Source organism: Aptenodytes patagonicus, chromosome 2, assembly GCF_965638725.1.
Source record: "Aptenodytes patagonicus chromosome 2, bAptPat1.pri.cur, whole genome shotgun sequence".
NCBI classification, from domain to species: Eukaryota; Metazoa; Chordata; class Aves; order Sphenisciformes; family Spheniscidae; genus Aptenodytes; species Aptenodytes patagonicus.
In genome coordinates, this window is record NC_134950.1 from 56,994,381 (window position 1) to 57,015,015 (window position 20,635).

Sequence of the window (20,635 nt, forward strand, 5' to 3'; positions counted from 1 at the left end):
CAGTTTCAGTATGTAAGTACAGAGTAACTGCTTTGGGTAAATTATACTGAGTTTAACGACTCCAGAAAATGCAATAATGTCTTTGTTTACTTTCTATATGTTTAATTGTATTTAAATAGATGTCATTACTTAATATTTGATAATGTGACTACTCGATGTGTAACTAGTAATATTTTACAGTACTACCTGGCAGCTCCAGCCAGCATTTAGGTTTAGTCATAATAAAAAGAGATTTATGGAGAGCTATGTGATTTGAAGAAAAGGCTCAGTTATCAAACATTAAAATATTGAAAGCTGAAATCTTTCTTGAAAGGTAAAACAATAACATTTTGCTTGAATGTCAATTAGTTACACATGCAGAGTGCAATTCTGGCTCATAGCAGAATAATTTCAAATAGGACAATAATAATATTTTTCCAGCACGGCCTCATTACTTGAATGAAACACACTTGTTAACTTACACAGATGAAATAAATACAGGATAATCACAGGATCTGTGGTGGTTCTAATCTAGACTGACAAACAGTTGTCTTGGTTATGAAAGCAGGTCTAGAAATTCAGAGGTAAAGCCAACTGTCTTAATTATTGGAATGATATGAGCTCTGCGAAGCAATTTCGTTGAGGTATTAATTACTATTTGATTTAGATTTTGTACATATTTTAAACAACATTACTTCTGGCACTGCTGATGTTATTTTAGAGCCCACTGGTATGACTCTAATCACAATTTTATAAATGTGCATATTTGAAAGCGGGATAATGCAAACCCTTTCTTTTATTAAATGCATGAAAAGCTGCTTAATCTACCTGTATGGACAGAGGGTGACTGACCGATGTTTCCTTTTAAGTCTCTTCTGGCAAAATTGTTGAAACATGCCTTGCGAGTGATTAATGCAGTGGTAGTGCTGGATATAACATCCCAGAACTTCAATCCCTTTGAATTACTGCTGCATTTTTGTTAAAAGTATTTCTGAAAGGTTTAATATATATCTTGTTGCTGCTAAATTGCTGTTCATTTAGAAGACTTAGAGTTAGTTCATTGCCTAAAAGAGACTGTAAGTCTAATTTAAAAAACCATCAACCTATTTCTTTTCATTCTAGCTTGCCTGTAATGGAAAAATAATGTGCATTTTAAAGTGCTTTAAGCTGTATCTGTATGCATTTAATATGCTGGTACTAGGAATATGGATTTTCAAGCTGTATCTATCCTTTTTTTAATAGCCCTATATATTAAATAACACGTTGTTTAATAGAAAATTTATTCTTACAAGTGACTTACCAGTTATATATTTTCATTAGTTGTCTTAAATAGCATTTTTTAATATGTGTATTTCTTTTTTTAAAAGCTTTTTCTGAGCATTTGAAAACATACGGGTTGTTCAGCAGCCAGTGGAACCTGTTATTTTCATTTTTGGATCTCAACATCTTGGAATCTTTGTTTTGTGGTCAAAATTCTTCTGCTCTAAGAAGGTTAGATAGCTCTGCCCTGGGGACATGGCCTTTGTAGTCCAAGCAGGTCTAGCATTAAATGATTATGGCAGTTTCCTCTTTCCAAAGAATGAAGTGTCCTGTTCACACAGTTCTCCGGGTCCCAGAGGCAGAAAGAGCTAGCAAGCTTAATCTGTAGTGAAGCCTCAATCTTTCACATGGCAAAGCAGAGCTAAAGTAAAAAAATAAAAAGAACTATCTTTATCTTTGAATTGTATTTAAAAGAAACAACCCCCACCCATAAAACAGAAGGACACTAGAAAGTTGCTCCGACAACCTGTTTTAATGGATTTTAATATAGAGTGCCAGAGTGGTGCATTGTAAATCATGAATTTTATATTGTTTTCTGGAATGGGATTAGTAAATTACAGATTTGTCTTCTTTTTTGTGTGTTTAATCTTCAATAAGATATGATATATTTGTGAAGACTCAGGCTTCCACATAAAAACTGGTGGTTTGCAAGACCTATCAGTAATTTTCAAAATCTATCTTAAAAGAACTGAGCTTAAGGTTTTAATGACTATAATTAATAAAGCAATCAATCGTAAATGATCTCTTGTTTGTGGGACTTCAGAATGTTGCATTAGTGAGTGTTAAAAACTTATTTTTGTCAATGCTACTAAAAATAATTCTTTGTAATAAAATTGTAGCGGGATGTACTAATATGTTCAATAAACGAATGTTCATTTGATATAAGTGATTTCTAGCTGTTCTAAATGAAAGAGCTGTTGACAATTGGCACCAAGAGCTTGTCATTTATCATACAATGTGCTTAAAGGGGCCTGTTAAATACGGAAAAGAAAATATTATTCACATTCTCCTCCAAATTTCAGATCGTTAACTAACCCATAAAAGTGACCATAGTCATACCTGTGCAGCTTCCTGAAGACACTGGGCAGTAACTCAGAGAGAACAAAATGTGAATCACAAATAAAGGGAGCGAAGCTGGCCGTGTGGGTACAGTTAAAAAGGAAGGCATTCTGTATTCATATATCAAATTATAAATAGCGTTTTTTCAGACTGAAAATAGTCTTTTGTCATTTGTCCATTGCTGAAATAAGTGTTTGGGAGAGGTTGTAGGTGTGGGTTGTTTGGGGTTTTTTTGGTTGGGGGTTTTTTTTGGTTGGTTTTTTTTTTACTTGCAGCCTTTTTTTTTTTTTTTTTTTTTAAACTCTCTTCTCCAATGCCTGTGGATTGAACTTTTCTTATACTTGAATTCATTACCTTCATTACCATTCCTTTATGCTCAGGCTTAAATCAATTAGGTGGCTCTCCTACTTGTTTGCTGTCATCCCAGAAGAGAGGGAAGACTTGCTTTCTTGAGCTGTATTTTTCTTGTGGAAAGTAAAGCAATTATGTTTCTTAGTCTTTGTCTGTTCCAGACACTGTTTTCCTTGAAAATATTTTTCCCAAAGAGTCTAAAGAAAAAAAATTTGTTTTGCTTTTTTTTTCTCCTTTGAGTTCTAGTAGGAAATGTCATGCCAGTGATTTCTGTGGGACTATTTGAGTTCTAACGTATAATTAGACACTCTACACTTTGCCTCTGTGAGTTTTTAATGTTTAAGTCAGTCAAGATAATCTTTATTAATAATAATCTCACATATATTTTACAGGTGTGTAATAATAATAATAAAGGCTTTTCATTCTGGAGCTCCTTCATGAATTTTGAAGCCACCATTAACAACCTGTTCAACACCTGGATTTCAGTGGGGGCAAAAAGGCTCAAATCCTCCGTAGAGCCAAGCTGAGCTACATTTAAGGCTTCTGTAGCTTGTTCATTTGAGCAAAATGATGTGTGCCTCTGAAATGCTTTTTGGCTTCTCTCTTTTTCAGTCGAAATTATTGACGTGAATGGATAGCACGTGTTGCATGGCCATACAGTCGATTATTTGATCAAACTAAGATTTTCTGTTGTAGAACAGCAGTTAAGACATTTGAAATCAGGTGAGATTAGTGTGTTCTAGAATAAGCAGAAGGTGAAAAAGACTATGGGACCCCAGTCAAATAATAATTTATTATAAATGCTGCAATGCATTGATCAGTTCCAATTTTCATTCTACGTATGCACAGAAACAGATGGGAAATACGTCCTATGGGGCCGGGTATTTGAGCAGTTCCCTTCGTGGATTGCTGGCAGTTTTGTATGACAACCCAGGCTGTGTTGTTCAGGATTTCTACTGGCCATCGGGAGGTCTGAGGGGGCCAGCGTGGTAGGAGACAGTCCTCTGTGTGGGGCCAGTGGGGAGTGTGCATGCATCATACCTTTCCATGGTCTCCTCTCTTCACAGGCTGCGGATTAAGGCAGAAATTATATGGTCTCATGGCATTGCCTAGTCCTTTCTCTTCATCTCTTTCTCCCTTTAACAGCGTCCTGTAGCCTTTGTTGGGTGGTAACAGCAAGAAATAATTCTTAAGATATTTACACAGTTCTTCAGTTGTGTTATAACTCATGAGAGTCCCAGTAAATTCTGCATGTAGGTGCCCTGCGTGGAAGGGTGGGTGTACCGTGCAGTCTGGAGTGCGGAGGGGCTTGTTCACACTCTAAATGAGCTGAGCTAGTTTAGGTACTAGAATTAATCAGTGTGTGGCGGTATGTTGTTCCCTAGGGAATAACTTACCCTATTTCTTGGCAGGATGAAATAACCTGTGTAAAGCTTCCTGATGTTGCAACTAGAAAAAAAGAAAAACTAGCGTGGGTGGATGTAATGTAAGCACATGACTAGGCTATGCACAGAGTCCTTAAAGAGTCTGAAAGCTGCAGAAACACACTTTAAAACCATGTGGTTTGTGAATGGTCAGCAGCTCTGATAATTAGGATTAATCAGTTATTGTCTTAGGTAAAAAATAATGTTGCTCTTAAGAAATATTCATTCTCCAAAATCATAATTAACCCTCTCTGCTTGCTTCCTGCTAACTGTAGCCATTCTTGCTAGAAGGATATTACAGTGGCAAAACCAGTAAAAATAGTAGTTTTGAAATAGTAGTTTGAAATGTTTCTTTCCAAGTTTTGTTTTCAGTAACTGCCATGCCATGTCAGAGAAGCCGGTTTATCTGCAGCGCAGAATTCTAGGAATTTTAAGGAGCTGGCAATTATCTGAAGTAATTCTCAAGTAATAATTTAAGCCTGAGTAATTTTTAAGGCATGATAGTACATTCTTCTTTGGGCATCTTACAAGCATTTTTTTCTTCTAAATAAGCTGTGCATCACCCATGTTTATTTTTGAAGAGGGAATAACTACCTTACTGTGCATGAGAATAAGTGTTTACTGTGAATTATGCTGCTTCTTTGGCATTAATAGCATGATTAACTTTGACTTGGTTTTGTGATTTATGGATGAGTTTAGTTTTATGTGGCTGGTATTTGAAACTCTCTGGTTATAACTGGTATTTTAAGGGTACTTTCAATATGGTGGCAAGTAAAGGCCAGAACAAACTGAGGTCAGTATTTCCTATATAGGTCTTAAATTTTGCTGGACAAACTACGAACTCTAGGGCAGAAAAACAGACATCACCAGCTGTGTTGATGGTTTATAGAAGCTCGGTAGTGCAGGACCCTTGCCCTGCTTGAAGCTCCCAAAGTCAGAAAAACCTACTAAAAATAAACGGTATCATTACGTAGCATCAGACTGTGCATATGCCTTCCTGGAGAGAGAGTCTTTTGGGAGGCGCTTGTTGGGGTTCTCCAGTTTCTCTTGATGTTTTGATAATGGCTGTAGCCTTCAGTTTGTTGAAATGTATGTTTCTGTGAAAAGTGCGTCTTTCTTGTTTGCTTGTTTGAGTAAGTGGTGTCACTAGATTTTGTATATGTTTTTTTTCAGCCAGCTCTAGTAATTCGATGATTTTACATTTTCTGAGGGTTTTCAAATGATCATAGTGCACGTATCCTATTTCATGGGCGGGTGGAGCCCAAGTTCTTATGAGGATCCGAGAGCCAAGTCTCTCAGCCCTCATCTTTGTGTCAGAGGACATGGCAAGATGTCATCTCTGCCCTTTTCTGTCTGCTACGCTCCCTTTTTCCCTCCTCCAGCCATGCACCGGATCACACGAGGGAGCAGGCTGGTAGCATGGGACTTATGCTGGGCCTTGTGCTCCTCAGCTGTTACATAGCTCATTTTCTTGTGCTGTGCGTGCAATATGTTGAATTGAGGGCAAGACACTGCACTGAGGTAGAAACTGCCCAGTTCCCAGTATCATGCTGAGGAAGTGGGAGATGGAAACAGCTTCTGCCTTGTTGGTCATTCGCCTGGTAAATCTGTGCCTAGTCTCTTCCACCTGAGTCACTGATAACCCCGTGTGTAGGTGCTGCTATATAAGAACCATCCACTGACATTTCCGTGCAAGCTGTGCAAGATGTATATGCCAAGTAGCAGATGCGGAGGGGAAGAGAAAGCGGAGACTGAGTATGCTGAGTTTCATGTTTCTTTAAAAGAAATAACTTTAAATATTTGTGTAAAGCAAGCCAAGCAAGTAAATGTTACATTGCTCTTAAATCTTTCTATTAGTTAATCTATAAAGAGTTGAAAGCAGCTGTTCCAGATGAGTGGTCGCCTACTGATGATGAATGGTTTAACTCACATGGGAAGGCAGTAAAGTCTCACACAGCGTAAACATCTGTAAAAGTAACATACAGACTTCTGCTTTTATCTTGCCTCCTCTCTTGGGGAACTTGAGAGAAATAAAATTGGTTTTCAGGGTTTTTTTTTAAATATGACTAACAATATTCTTTATTTTTGTTTCTTTGCCTAGGGTATTTATGTAAGGGATGCACCTTTGAAGGACATAAAAGTGTTCAACTTTCGCCGATTTGTAGCTCTTTTTAGTGTGGTAAATGCTACGAAGCGGGACGCTGGCAACTATCGCTGCATGATTCGGACAGAAGGAGGAGTTGGTGTATCAAACTATGCAGAACTGATAGTCAAAGGTATTTCACAATAAAAAAAAAAATCAGTATTTTGCATGCTCAGTGTATGGAATAAGGATCTGCAATTGCTAATTCAGTAAGAATGTCAACCATAGCCTGTTAAAGTTGATAAGAGGTTCAATAAATAGACTTGGTTTATGTAAATCTTAAGAGTCTATCCAGTTGTGACAAAAGAATGACAGAAGAAGCCAGGGCTAATTAACTAGTTACTTGTTGATTGTTGTTTTAAATAATTCCCCAAAATGCACTGTTTAGAACTATATGTCTTTAAGAGTATATTTACAAGATTTTTTTTAAGGTATGAACATAATACTGGCTATTTACCTCCTTTATGGAGATAGCATTCTAAAAATATATTTACTGCAAGAGATGAAAGATTTACATTAAAATGAACACATAAAATACACATATTCCAGCATATGGAGGGATTTTTTAAAAACAACAGGAAACACTTAAACAGAATGCATATAGGTATGTCCATCCTTATTATGGAAAACTGCACTAAATTTTAATATTCATTATATTTAAATTACATTTTGATTGCTTCTTTTATACTAGTATTTTGGAGGAACAAAATTTTACTTTTGTTCTTTCAGAGACAAAACCAGATTCTTTAGCACCTAAGCTGTGGAGCCACATTATTGTGTTATGTGTATTCCCTTTCTGGTCCATTCTGTGCCTAACAAACAAGAAGTGAGATGAAGGTCTAAAGGCTCTTTTTCTCTTCTTTCTGAAAACAATTTGATCCAAGTTGGCAAGGAGTGAATGAGTGCCCTAAAACTAAATCCACCACAGGTGTGGAATTTTCCTCTGGCAATTAGGAAGGACACACTTGCATCCATTATGCATCGTCTGATTTTAGAAACAGTATCCTTCGTTGGATAGGACTTTTTTTCTTTTGGGGATAGCATTCAGATTATCACGGATTATATCATTATAGCTGTTCTAATAGAGTTAAAGAAACTTACAGGCTAAGGAGTAACAGGAGCAAGAAATGAATTTTTGTGTAATACCTTCTTGTCACTCTGCTTTCCAAATTCTGCTCTAGGTTTTATCTTTTGGGTTAAGATACAAATTAACATTTCTAATGGCTTAGTCATCTAATTAAAAAATCAGTACCTATTGCAGTATAAGAGCTTGTACAGTTCTGATTGCAGACAGCAGACTGGGGCTTTGTTATTTGTTGATCTGGGATTTGCTCTTTTCTTTCTCCTAACTCTTGAATTATTTTGTATATTTATAAACCTAATATGGGATCTGTCAGGACTTTTTAAAGATGTGATCCTTTTCCTAAAGGCAACTTATATGTAGGGCAATAAGCAAGGTGTAGGATAACTGTTAGATCTGAAAATGTAGCATGGATGTTGTTTCTGAAGTCGGTATAGAAAGCACGTGTATGAGAAGCTAGCAGTAAAGGAGGGGTTTGAAGGACAGGGGCACAGTGGCATAAGTAAAGAATCAGGCCAAGACATCAAAAAGGCAAAGCAAAGTGGATGTGTTTTAGAGAAAATGGAGAGAAGCAGGGCAAGATGAGGAGGAGGAGGAGGTTGTGAATAACCAGTGTATGAAGACAACGTGACAAAACAAATTGTAATATGAAAACTTAGATGAACTATTTGAGTGGACAGATGAAGAAAGAAACAAATAGAGAAAGTGAGATGAGAATATAATTATAAGGCATGGTGGAAAAAATGAGGTTACTTCAGCCCAAGCAAAGATAGCATGAAAAGGAAATAAAAGGAGTGGCCAAAAATGGAAATATATAGAAGTCGGCAAAGAGAGCGAGAAAGGGTGGAGTATGAACCCCAACAGAAATGATGAAGCATCTTTCAGACCTAACATCAGTGGAAATAAGGAAGAACGGAGACTGCCTGAAGGAGGCAGATGGAAGATTGACTGCATCAGTGACAGGAGGTACAGAAAGCCAAGGAAGTTAGATTTTTTTCCATTTCTTTGATTTAGGGTGTTTTAATTTATTAGTGCTCCTTTTGCAGTGCAGTAGATGAAATTATGAAGCGTATCATTAAAGCATTTGTGCTTACCCAGATTCTTTCAGAAAATTTGCACTGGGCGCTGTGAACAAGTGTATAGCCTTCGGGTGTAATCCCATTAACTACTTGTGGAGTGGCAATGTAATTATGGTAATCCCTGTTGCCTGTATTGGAGCTTTTATGAGACCACCTGCAGGTCATTCCTTCTGACCTAAAGAGACCCATTTTAAACATTGTGCTGTAAAACCTTAGATGACTGTACTGAAATAGCAGCATTAGGGGCTAATTAGTAAATATGCTTTCTTATTGATGGCATGTAATTAAGAAACTTTATTTCCTAATTTTTCCAGCAGCTTTTCTGCAATGTTAGTTAGCAGAATTCAAAGATAATGGATTTATTTCAGTGCAGCTGTATCTTTTTTTAATCCATTACCATCGATAAATCATGAAAAAATGTACATTTACCCATGTTGCATGCAATGCTTAGTATACATGGGAGTTACTGATGGGTTAATAATAGTATGTGTAGAAACAGTGGTGTAATTACTCCCCGCTCTTTGTTGGAAACAATGAATCTAATTCTCTTCTCATTTACGCTGGTGTAACTAAGCTGACTTAAGAGGAATTTCCCTGGAATTACATTGCTAGGATGACAGAAGAGTCAAACCTAGCATTTGTAAGTTAAAGAGAATTAGTTCTTCACATTTATTGTGCTCTGTTTCATTCTGGTTACTGAACTTGTAACTCAAGTTGCAAATATGTAAATCCTGCACTGGAGTTGGGATTTTTTCAAAATATCCTTCCTTTTAAATAGGGACATTTGCACAGTAGAGTGGGTTTACAACTCCATATGACGTTCATTCTACTTCATTGTAGATGTAGTTTCACTAAATAGGAACTTACTCTAAGTAGATTCCAGTTACTTTCTTATGTAAACCTCTTTAAGGTTTGTAGTGCTGCTGTGGCATGATGTTGTGTGGCACTGGAGAGCAGGTACCAGAACTTTCAAAATCAGCGGAAAGGCCACTAGTGTCAGGTGCTGCAAACCAAACCTGAAATCACAAAGGAATAGGAATCAAATCTGGAACATGAGAGAGATGTAAGAAACTGCCAAATGTTCCTTTTTTTTTTTCTTCTTTTTTTTTTACCTGAGCAGATATGGTTATAGCAAGGTTTAATGGGGGGGGGGAGAAAGCAATTAAAGAGCTGTCAGTTAATCCCATGTTATCTTATTAAAGAACTGTAAACATGAATATTGTCTAGTTAATGAGCAAAAAGTCTGTCAGTGAACAATTAGTCTGGCCTTAAACAAGAAGGAAAAAAAGGGGGTTTTTTTGAAAACTTGTTTGTGTTATCTTATATGCCTTTTAGAGGATAGTGAAATAAAGTATTGATTGCTCTATTTAAATAAATCCTGAAGGGGAGGTTTTCAATTTACCCGAGTGTGTGTTTGATAGGAAAGGCTGAAAAGACAAGTGCCTTGTCATTGTGTGTGCTCAAACTACACAGTATCCTCATCTAAGTTTGTCAGAGAATTGGATTGAAACGTTACTTTATCTAATGGGAGACATGAAATTGGCCTTGTCAGATCACCCACTTATTGTAAAAAACAGCAGTTCGTATCTAATAGGTGACATAAAAGTAATCAAACATTGAGCAAAAGGAAAATAGTAGGGTGGAATTGATTAAATGTATTTGGTGAAGTAAATTAGACTTCTCCATACAGTCCCTAGGTTGAATTTTTCTAATAGTGGGCACATCCAACACAGATTAGATTTAGGAGAACAGAATGAGCCTGTCTGAGCAGACATCAGATTATTACAGAGTTCAGACTGCTTATTGAGTTCAAACAAGGTAAACCTTGGTGTCAAATTGGTTAAAAGGAGTTTTGTTAGGTTTTTAAGCGAGGGCATAGGAAGGTAACCATCTGTAATGCTGACAGCAGCTTAAATGTCTGCATCTTTCCAAATGGAAGATTTAACACTGGGAACAGAACCAAACCTCTTCTGGACCTCTAGAGTGAAGAATTTATTCTGGAGGGCAAAATAATTTTGAGATCAAGACACAGTAAGAAAATATTAAAGATTGCTTATCTGTTGTATCAGTTGTTCTTACTTTAAGTACACACAGGTACTTAACGTCTGTTTTCTCTCTCCGCCAACTAGCCTTTCAAGCTGGATCTATCAATCTGTCTGTACCCTTTTTTTACAAACAGCGGTGGTATTAGGACTTATTTTTATGGTTGCCTGACAATTCCTATCATGAAGTCCGGTTTTCAGATGCTCATATTTTCACAAACTGATTTCAGGCTGATATCTTACAGTGTGGGTGTGTGCCTCAGCCTGAAGGTTTTGAGAAAACCTCCATCCAAAACAGTTGAGATAGTTCAGCCATCTTAGCAAACTTGCCATAGGAAAGTGCTGAAGACTCTGGTCTTTGAAGCAGGAAATTTTTTTCAGGAGGGTAATAGTTATGTCAAGAATACTTTTTTTCTGTTCCTGTGAAAATCTGTTTTCAAGTATCGTCAGTTTACAAGCTACTAAATAAAACCCACCAAGACCCCTGTTCTGTTATATACAATGGAGACTTCTCTGAGTTAAACCCTCAAATTCCCCCCAAATTCTAGATACAGTGGATGGAATTTAAATGTAAGCACTGATCTGAGCTCTTCTGGGATGGGCTGGATCCAGGCACAGGAACCAAAAGCTGTGAGCTTACCATTCCTGTGCTTTTAGTATTCAGCCCACCACCTCGCTGAGCCCTTCTACTGTGAGGGTAAAATGGTGAGATGCATGATGTGGATAGCGGGGGGTGCAAGAGCAAGTAGCTGCATACTCGGATGAGGTTGTTAGTGTTGAGACTGAAAGGTATGGCAAACTGGGAGGTGTTTTGAAATGAGAGGGGAGGCAGGTGAAAATTGGGACTACATAAGCACTAAAAACTGTGGAGAAAGATGACAAAGGGTGGAAGATAAACATATATACATACATGCATATGCAAAAATATGTATGTGTGTATATACATATATATGTGTGTAGGGGATGAGGATGAGGGCTGAGGCCAGTGGAAAAGGGAACTGTCTGGAAAGGGGAACTGTCTAGTGCAGGAGGGGAGAGGAAAAGCAGATGCTAGGGAGAAGCATGGTTAGAAGAACAGCAGCAGACTGGAAGGCAGGGAGAGGAACAGGCACAGAGCTTGTAGATATAGTCTGGGGTAAGAAAAAAACAAACCTGGGGTGGGAATTTAGTGGTGTTTGGAATGTGGGGATGGTGACCATAGTGTGGGGAGAACATGAAAACTGAGCAAAGCTGAGAATGGGAAAGGTAGATGGGTTTAAACCACTTGTGTGAGCGGATGAGGATGGAGCGAGAGCAGTGCAGGCTGAGGCGCCAGTGTCTTAAAAGAGAGTTGGCGAGTCAGAATCGGGCAAGTCAGAGCAATTGGGTTTGGGAGGAATCATGTCTGGGGAAGGGAACAGTTTATGCCTAGTTAGGGATGGGTGCTACTACTACTACTACTACTACTACTACTACAGAGTTTAGCAGGATATCTACTAATGTTCAACTAATTAGATTGTACCTGCATAGGCTTATCAGTTTATAGAATCATAGAATCATTAAGGCTGGAAAAGACCTCTAAGATCATCGAGTCCAACCGTCAACCCAACACCACTATGCCCACTAAACCATGTCCCTGAGCGCCTCATCTACACATCTGTTAAATACTTCCAGGGATGGTGACTTAACCACTTCCCTGGGCAGCCTGGTCCAATGTTTAACCACTCTTTCAGTGAAGAAATTTTTCCTCACATCCAATCTAAACCTCCCCTGGCGCAACTTGAGGCCGTTTCCTCTTGTCCTATTGCTAGTTACTTGGGAGTGATACAAGGACACTTGTTTTTCTGTAAAGTTTAAAAATATGTATGAAATACAACAATGACATTTTCTTAAATGATGAATTTACAAGTAATTTTAAGAATGTTAGGATACTGGGTCAGGTCAAGTTTTCATCCTGAACAGTTTCAGTAAAGGAATAGTGTGAAATTAGCTCAAGTGTTATGCATCATACTGTTTAGAGGTATTGTTTAATTAAATAATTAAATGCTTTGGCAGGAATTATTTAAAGACTTTTGAAAAAAATATTGCATGAAGAACTGTGGTGTTTCAAAATCATTGCCGTGTCTTTTGTTATCAGTGGGGGTATTTGTTGCCCTTCATCCCCAATTAAATGCTGCAAAATGGCACTGCTCTCTGTTGTTTCCAAAGGGGTAGAATCATTTGCATGCTCAAAAGAGAAGCACAATAATATATATATGTATTAAAAAAAGAAAATAAATAGGAAAATGGAAGGAAAAAATTCTTAAAGCTGTTTAATTGATTTCAAGACTATAAAAATATAATGGTTTGATTAGTTTTATAATAATTAAGATGTTATTAATGTGGACATAACATCAGAGATGGTTGATACCTTATTTTTATCACTTCACCTACTCATGATGTCCTGAACAGTATCACGTGGGAATATCGTGGCATTGTCTTTCTAACAGTTACTATTTAATTAAAAAGAAATTAGCTTGTAGGATAAATGTTTCTTCCTTGTTCCCCCGCAAATGTAGCATGGCTCCATTCTCTCGCTCTCTCACCTCAAAAGAAAAATTGAAAAATGGTATTGTTACTATTGAAGAAGATTTTTTCATTTTTCAAGTTAGCTGTTCTGAGCCACAGAGAAGAAATGTCTATTTTTTGTGTTCTATAACTCACTTAAATCTCAGAGATTTACATTATCTCCACTGACATCTCTGTGTGATGCCTTTCCCCTCCCTATTAAAATTTTAAAAGAACTGCAAAACATGAAGAAGTTAGGATCTTGTAGAAAATGTTTGGAAATTCCGTATAATTTAAAGCACAAAGCAGTGTAAATGAAGGAGTTGCCGTTTCAAGTATCTTTCCAGTTAATATAGAAGCACATAAGAATAAATAGGTTATATGCATGTACGGCTAAATTTGTTTTTATCCTCTGCATAAGAGAAGGGCTGCTCCTTATCATAAAGGCTTTGTCTTTTTCTCGTATTTACTGTAAATGATCCATGTACATAGGGTGACATTAGAGCATCTGCCTAAAGCTTTCTGTCGTCTGCAGACCTCTGGCCACTATTTTCTTTCCATAAAGTATTATGCCCATCGCCACTTGCCACAGAATTCAAGAAGAGGTCACCTGTCTGTCCAAAGTCAAAAAAGCATTAAATTTGAAATTATGGATAAACTTAGCTTCTTTTTTTGAGTTAATATTCTATTTTAAAAGCCTATCTTTAAAGGTTTTCACAGTACTGAATAGCTTTGTTTACTTCTGTTTCAAGAGAGCTCTACAAGGAAGAACTCCTCTTTAAGCTAAACCATTGTACTAGATAGCCACTGCTACAAACCTGTTTCTGCAATCAGTTGAAATTCCTTCCTTGAAGGTACACAGCTGTAAAATCACAGGTCTATTGTACCATTTTCATAAAAGTATTAATCAGAAAATAATTTGCATGGTATTTATTTGAGACTACCCCAGTGGCCACCAGTAAAACTGCTTTTAGTGAAAGGTGGTGCTGCAGTCTGGTACTTACCTGATTAAGTGATTCAAACTCCTCAGTGTCCTAAAAAAATTAAATCATTCTGCCTAAAGGAGGAATAAATCAGAAGAACAACTTTCATACCTTAGTCATGAAATAGGTTCATTATATTTGGTAGTACACCGTTTTGTATTAAAGTGTCTGCTTAACTCCGAGTCTCATGTTTTTAACCAGTCACTTAATAATGAGCATCGTATTTGTAATGAAAGGTTCATTTTATGTAACCTCAATCTCTGGTAAGAAGACTACTGTTAGTATTAAACTACCTTACTAGTACTAAACTGCAGTATACGCAGGCTTTGCTGAAATCATGCAGCTTGCATTAACCTTTTGCACTTTGGTCACAAAGGAATGAAAAATATGTCCCGAGGGATAAAAAGACAATAAAATACTGTCTATTTCAAGTACTTGTAATACTTGGAATGAATTGGTGTAACCACTAACCTTAGTGACCTAACTCCTGAGTTTGCATTTTGAATGGCACTTCAACAGACTTTAGTAGCATTTGAAACTTGAAAGTAATTAACTGTTCTTTCAGCATGGCTAAATAAATGCCTTAGGATGCTCTATAAAAGTTCCATTTCATGTCTTGGTTCACAAAACAGCCTAATGATTTAAATTGATGCTAAATCATTTTGAGTCAAATCAGAACTGTTTCCAGCCATGCTCTCGCTGTATGAAGCCATAGTTTATATACTTCCAGAACAACAATTTCAATAAAACTGCAGTATGTGTCTAGCCGAAAGATGACATCAGTTTGCCATATATTGCTACTGACATATAACAGTGTTTTCCCTACTGATTTGAAAATGTAAACAATATTCTTTTATTTATGTACTAGAATCTACCACAATATATTAAGCTATTTTTATGTCTGTTGCAATCAGTAATAATTAGTAGACATCTTTGGAGACATTCTGGATTGTTGCCCACTTTATCATGTTCTTCATGATAATAATCAATTAGTTTTGTTAAGATGAAAATATATAATGCTGATGCCTATGTTTGCTGTTTTGTGATGTCATATTTCAGCAAGTACTGACAGATTGCACAGATTGGAGCTTACGTACAAGTGTACAGTGCTAATTAGAAACACTGTATCTGAGGCATAGCTAATCTTCAATGTAGTTAGTGCTCTGTGAGTTGAATACTCTTTCTCTAAATGAAAAAAGGTAGCATAACGTATGATAATTACATGTTTGTTAAAATAGCAATTCTACTATTTCTCAGGAAATATTAATACTTATTTCCAGAGTTCTTTTCTCCCTTGTGCTTCATTCTTTTATGTTCTTTGCTTTAACTCTGACTTTGAAGTCCTTGAGAAAATGATGAAAAATATAAATTCAACTTCTTTTCTGTTTGACTACCTATATCTCAACACGTTGGGAAATGGTTAGCAGAAGAGGATAAATCTGAATCTACAGCTTAGGGAAGACAGATGTTCTACGTTCATTATGTATTCTGTGTAGCCTTAAGAAGGTGGCAGTGTTTGCTGATAGAGAAGTTAAGAATATTGGATCAAACAGTGCCTTATTACAGCGGCCTGGTTTCATTCTACATGAATATATTTAACCAGTGGGAAGGTGAATTTTGTGCAGATGTGATGCATGAAACAGCAGAGTAATTTCCTGGTTAATCAATAGGAAAAAAATGAATTTGTTATTTACCTTTAAAAAGTGATGATGTCTGCAAATTATTTCTGCGGTCTAATTTAAAATGAGATGTCCATCACATAATAAATAAAAGTGGCTTTAAAATTTTGCTCACTTTTAAAATCTTTAGAATGCAAACTATCAGGAGATCACACACATGCTTTCTCTGTGAGAGAGTACTGTTTCTGTGTGGTAGTTAGTGAAAATAAGCCATTACATGAAATAGAGTCAGAGTCATAGTAAAGACTCAAGAATTCCCCCAGCTCTCATTTAGAAGCTCCTTCTGTTTAACCAGGGTATAGGACTTGAAAAAATACTATATTTATTCTGCTTACACAGAAATCTGAAAGTCTGAAGGCTGAGTAGTACAGTCTGTGAGAAATAATGAATAAATACTTCATTCATTTTGTTTTCATGCAGAAATCACTGTTCTGGCTATGTCTAAGAATAGACTACAATATCAATTTTAGCTTAAAAAAGTTAGTTTTGAGTAGGATTTATATTTACATCCAGTAAGAGCTGTATTTTGATAAGAAAACCTGAGATCATCTTTCTTTTTAAATTGGAAGTTAAAAGTTGCCATGTAAGGTCTAGTGAATAGAATCGCAGTTGCACCTGGTTTGAAGTTATATGGTATAAAACAAAAGCTTCATGTTAAAATCTCCAAGTGCATAAGCAAAAGATTGCATATTGCAGTTTATTGGAAATAAGTTAATCTGTAGTGATGATTTCTTCATATCCATATTTTTATGCGATCTTCAGCTCTAATATAATACAAAGCCCATTGTTTATTTGAATGTTTTAGAAGCAGAAAAAATGCCAGTATAGTCATTGCTGCTTTTTGTAACTTATTGTGCTTCAGAGCCACCAGTTCCTATTGCTCCACCTCAGCTGTCCTCAGTCGGTGCAACTTACCTGTGGATACAGTTGAATGCCAATTCCATCAATGGGGATGGACCCATTATTCAAAGGGAAGTTGAGTATCGAACTTCAAGTGGAAGCTGGTATGACATACAACCTGTGGACTCCACAAGCTATAAGATTGGGCACCTGGATCCTGACACAGAATATGAAATCAGTGTATTACTTACAAGACCAGGTGAGGGAGGAACTGGATCTCCTGGCCCAGCTCTCAAAACAAGAACAAAATGTGCTGGTGAGTACTCAAAAGTGATTGGAAAGTTGTAAGCATCTTTCTAGGGCTGAAAACGTAAGTTATTTCACTAGCAGTTTTTACTGTCTACCTTAAACCAGTAGGCTGCAGGAATTAAGACTGAATGCTTTTAAGTATAAGCTATTAGCATTTGCCAGCTACGATGACCTTGAAACCAACCTTCAGTGCCACTGTAGATTATAGATGAAATCATACCTGTGCATGCCTTAAAATGGTCAGTGTAGAGTGCTGTATAAATAAACAATTTTTCCTATCAGGTATGCACTGAGCTCTCTCCATTTCATTCCACTCCTCTCTTGCCAATGTATGTTTGGGTGTCAGGTGAGTTCATCCTTCTTTTTTTTTTTCTTTTTTTTCTTTTTTTTTTGGCTAGTATCCCAAGCTTGATAAGAACTTTGTTTGTTTTAGGTAAAGTTTCTCTTTTCCTTTTTTCAATGTCAGGTATATAAAACTTGTAGATAAAGTGGAAAGAGATCCTGTGTAACAGCAAAAGTATGCACTGTTAAGTCTCAATTAGCAGATGAGGTTTAGCAAAGGACTGCTTTCTTGAGTGACTGATAGCATGTCTTTTCATTAAATGAGATAGTGTGATTTGTGGTGCTGTGTAGCGGTCTTGGCTCCTGTTTTGGATGTTATAATTAATAGTGCTGACCTCTGACTGTAAAAAGATACAAAGTAGACCTATTACACAAAAGCAATTGTACAGTAATTTTCAGGAAGAGTGGTAGTGATATTAATTTGGGATTCAGCTGCTCAGAAAATAATAGAGTATACTGTGACCTGGAATTTTTTTTGTCATTAGTATTTTGTCCCAATATTTTGAATCTTCTTTGTGCTGCTGTAAAGCTGGTGGAAGATAGGCAGAAGCGTACCTAGAGGAAATGGGACTAAGCAAATGGTATTAGCTTATTGATCCTAATCTTTTAAAGAATGGCTTGGTGTTATTTGTCTTTGTAACGGGAAAAAATACATACTTCAACAGAAATAATGATGTATTTCCATTGCGTATGAAAGTAAAGTTACTTTTTGTAAAGTCACCTGGCCACCTGTCAGTCGCTAAATAGCATTTTAATTGAACCGATTGGTGTGATGTCAAACATAGAATGAAATATAGTTGCTGTCAGAATCACAGTGTTAAGTTTTGAAGATGCAAACTCATACAAGTACTAACTCTTTGATACTCTTTTTGGTTTTTTTCTTCCTCTCATTGCTGGAAAGAAGTATTTAATGAAAAATACCAAAAAGCAGTACAGTTAAGTTATAATAATAGTTAAGTATTTACTATTTATAAGATTTTCTTTACTAGACTAAGATAACGTCAGCATAGTCAAAAGTGAGGCATAAAAATTAATTAGAGTTCCCTTCAGGAGAAGGATCACTATGCCTTTCATAATAATGTAAAATTATCTGTCTAGACAAGGTAAGTATGTATTTAATACACAAGTACTTCAGTTATTTTAAAATTAGAACAGTTTTTCTCATAGTTTGATCATCTGCTTATATGATTAGATAATGTAACATTAGGTGCTGTGTAAGTGAGCCTGTCTGTACTAAAGGGTTAGAGAGTGTGGTGGGTTGACACCAGCTAGCAGCCACGTACCCACACAGCCGCTCACTCAGTCACCTCTGTCGCGGGACAGGGGGAAAAGAGAAGGAAGAGGCAAGAAGACTCATGGATTGAGATGAAGACAGTTTAATAGGTGAAGCAAAAGCTGTGCTGACAAGCAAAGCAAAATAAGAAATTTATTCACTATTTCCCATCGGCAGGCAGATGTTAGCCACTTCCTGGGAAGCAGGGCCTCGGCATACATCATGGTTACTTGAGAAGACAAACGCCAAAACAATGAACATCCCACCTTGCTCCTCCTTTCCTTGAGCTTTGATTGCTGACCGTGACACCATATGGTATGGAATATCCTTTTGGTCAGGTGGAGTCAGCTGTCCCTGCTGTGTCCCCTCCCAGCCTCTTGTCCACCTCCAGTCTACTTGCTGGGGAGGCGGAGTGGGAAGAAGAGAAAGCCTTGAGGCTGTGCCAGCACTGCTCAGCAACATTCAAAACACTGGTGTGTTATCAACCTTGTTTTAGTCACAAATCCAAACCACAGCACCATACAGGCTGCTATGAGGGAAATTAACTCCATCCCAGCCAGACCCAATAGGGAGAGAAATCCAGAATTTTAGTTATATTTAAGAACATCATATGCTTTCTGGTCTTTTCAGTGGTACATACTGTTGAGTACTAAAACATGCATTCAGTCTCATAAACCACTATGTACTGGAAGTATTTTATTACCTGGTAACATCTTGTAATACATCAGCATTATTTGTGTTTTCATTAAGCTAAACAGTAACCCTCTTAAATTAAAAGCAGAAAGAGATGGCTGACTGAAAAATTTAAATTGAATGATGATATTAAATCTGTCTCTACAAATTGGCTTTTTTATAGCAGAAGATCCTGCTTTGAAGGTGTAGTGGTTATTGGTTAACTGTTAGCAAGTGACATGCTAATAACTGGCCCGAGGGCTTAAAAAGAGATGCTGATAAACTAATGACGGTATAATTAAGCTGGGTAGTAGTAAAATAATGCCAGTCTCCAAAGCATACCATGGAATTAATAAAACAAGAGTCTTTAAGAGAAGAGTCATTGCACCTTTTTAATTACTGTGATAATTGTATGCTGCTTGGCTGTTCCCTAGGGGGGTCTAGTGAACCACTCGGAGAGTTGAGGGAGTATGCTAGACATTCAATAATCTTAATAGTTCTCCAAAGCATTTGAAATATGTTTTCATTTTAGCAAAATGAGATTTCAGAGGCTTGTAATAGACAAGTCCTATCTGTAACTTTAGTAAATAAAAGCATCTATAATTAGAATGCAAAGATAAAAAAATACCTCCACACTTGGCTGCATCACCCTCAGTGGAGCAGTTACATACTTTCTAAAGTGCTTTGCTTCCTTTTGATGAAATGTAATATAAATGTAAGTGCTCTTTCAGTGTAATGTTCAGGAACGCCGAGGAATTACATTCAGGTCTAGATTAGGTTTAACCTAGAACATGGAGTTCAGGTTTGAAAAAGAGGGGTTTAACAGATTTTGGCTGTTGTGAACCACATTTGAGTTAGACTTAGAAAAAAGGGTTTTTCTCGTTTCAGAGTCTGAAACCGAGGCCTCCGCAGCTTGTCTAGAATTTGAATCACCAGTTGCTGTGCTCAAAGCTCCCTCTTCCCATAGCTGTCTCATATGGTATTATGAACCTAGAAGAGTGCTGCCATTTGAAATAAAAGGGGGGCGGGGGAGATGGGAAGAAAATTCATCAGGAGATACATGACAGAACATTTCCATTATACAGTATATCTCAAATTACTCTGAGGTACATTTTCACTCTGGTATAGCTGTAAAATAAGAATTTCAGAGTGGTCACCCATAATTAGTGTTATTTAGGGCTAGGATATCAGAATGCTTCACACTTCAGACACCTTTATCTGAGGAATAAGACTGTTAGCTTGGTATGAGGCTCGCAATGCCAACCGCTGCTGTAGAGACCTCAACCACCCAGCCATTGCTAGCAGCTAAATAGCTACACAAATACTTGAACCAAAGAAATCACCTTGTTTGTAAGCACAGAACCAACAGTGGCTCTGCCATATGTTTGAGGTGTAAGTTTGAGGATCTGAGAGTCAGTAGTTATAAAAAAAAAGACCCCTGTTATCCCTTACTGAAGTAGATTGGGAATCCTCTGATGCCTGAAAAAGGCCAGAATCAAATCTGCTCTAAATCTGACCCAAAACCAGTGAAAC

The 20,635-nt window shown here is 37.0% G+C and overlaps 1 protein-coding gene across 10 annotated transcripts in view; it reads left to right on the forward strand.

Moving 5' to 3' along the window:
• Positions 1-20,635, forward strand: part of PTPRM (protein tyrosine phosphatase receptor type M) — a 492,832-nt gene that overhangs the window by 185,468 nt on the left and 286,729 nt on the right. For all 10 annotated transcript variants that reach the window (XM_076329941.1, XM_076329942.1, XM_076329946.1 and 7 more), the window contains exons 6-7: positions 6,235-6,409; positions 16,529-16,822. In XM_076329941.1, coding sequence (XP_076186056.1) covers positions 6,235-6,409; positions 16,529-16,822 — 469 coding nt within the window. The remainder of the gene's footprint in view (positions 1-6,234; positions 6,410-16,528; positions 16,823-20,635) is intronic.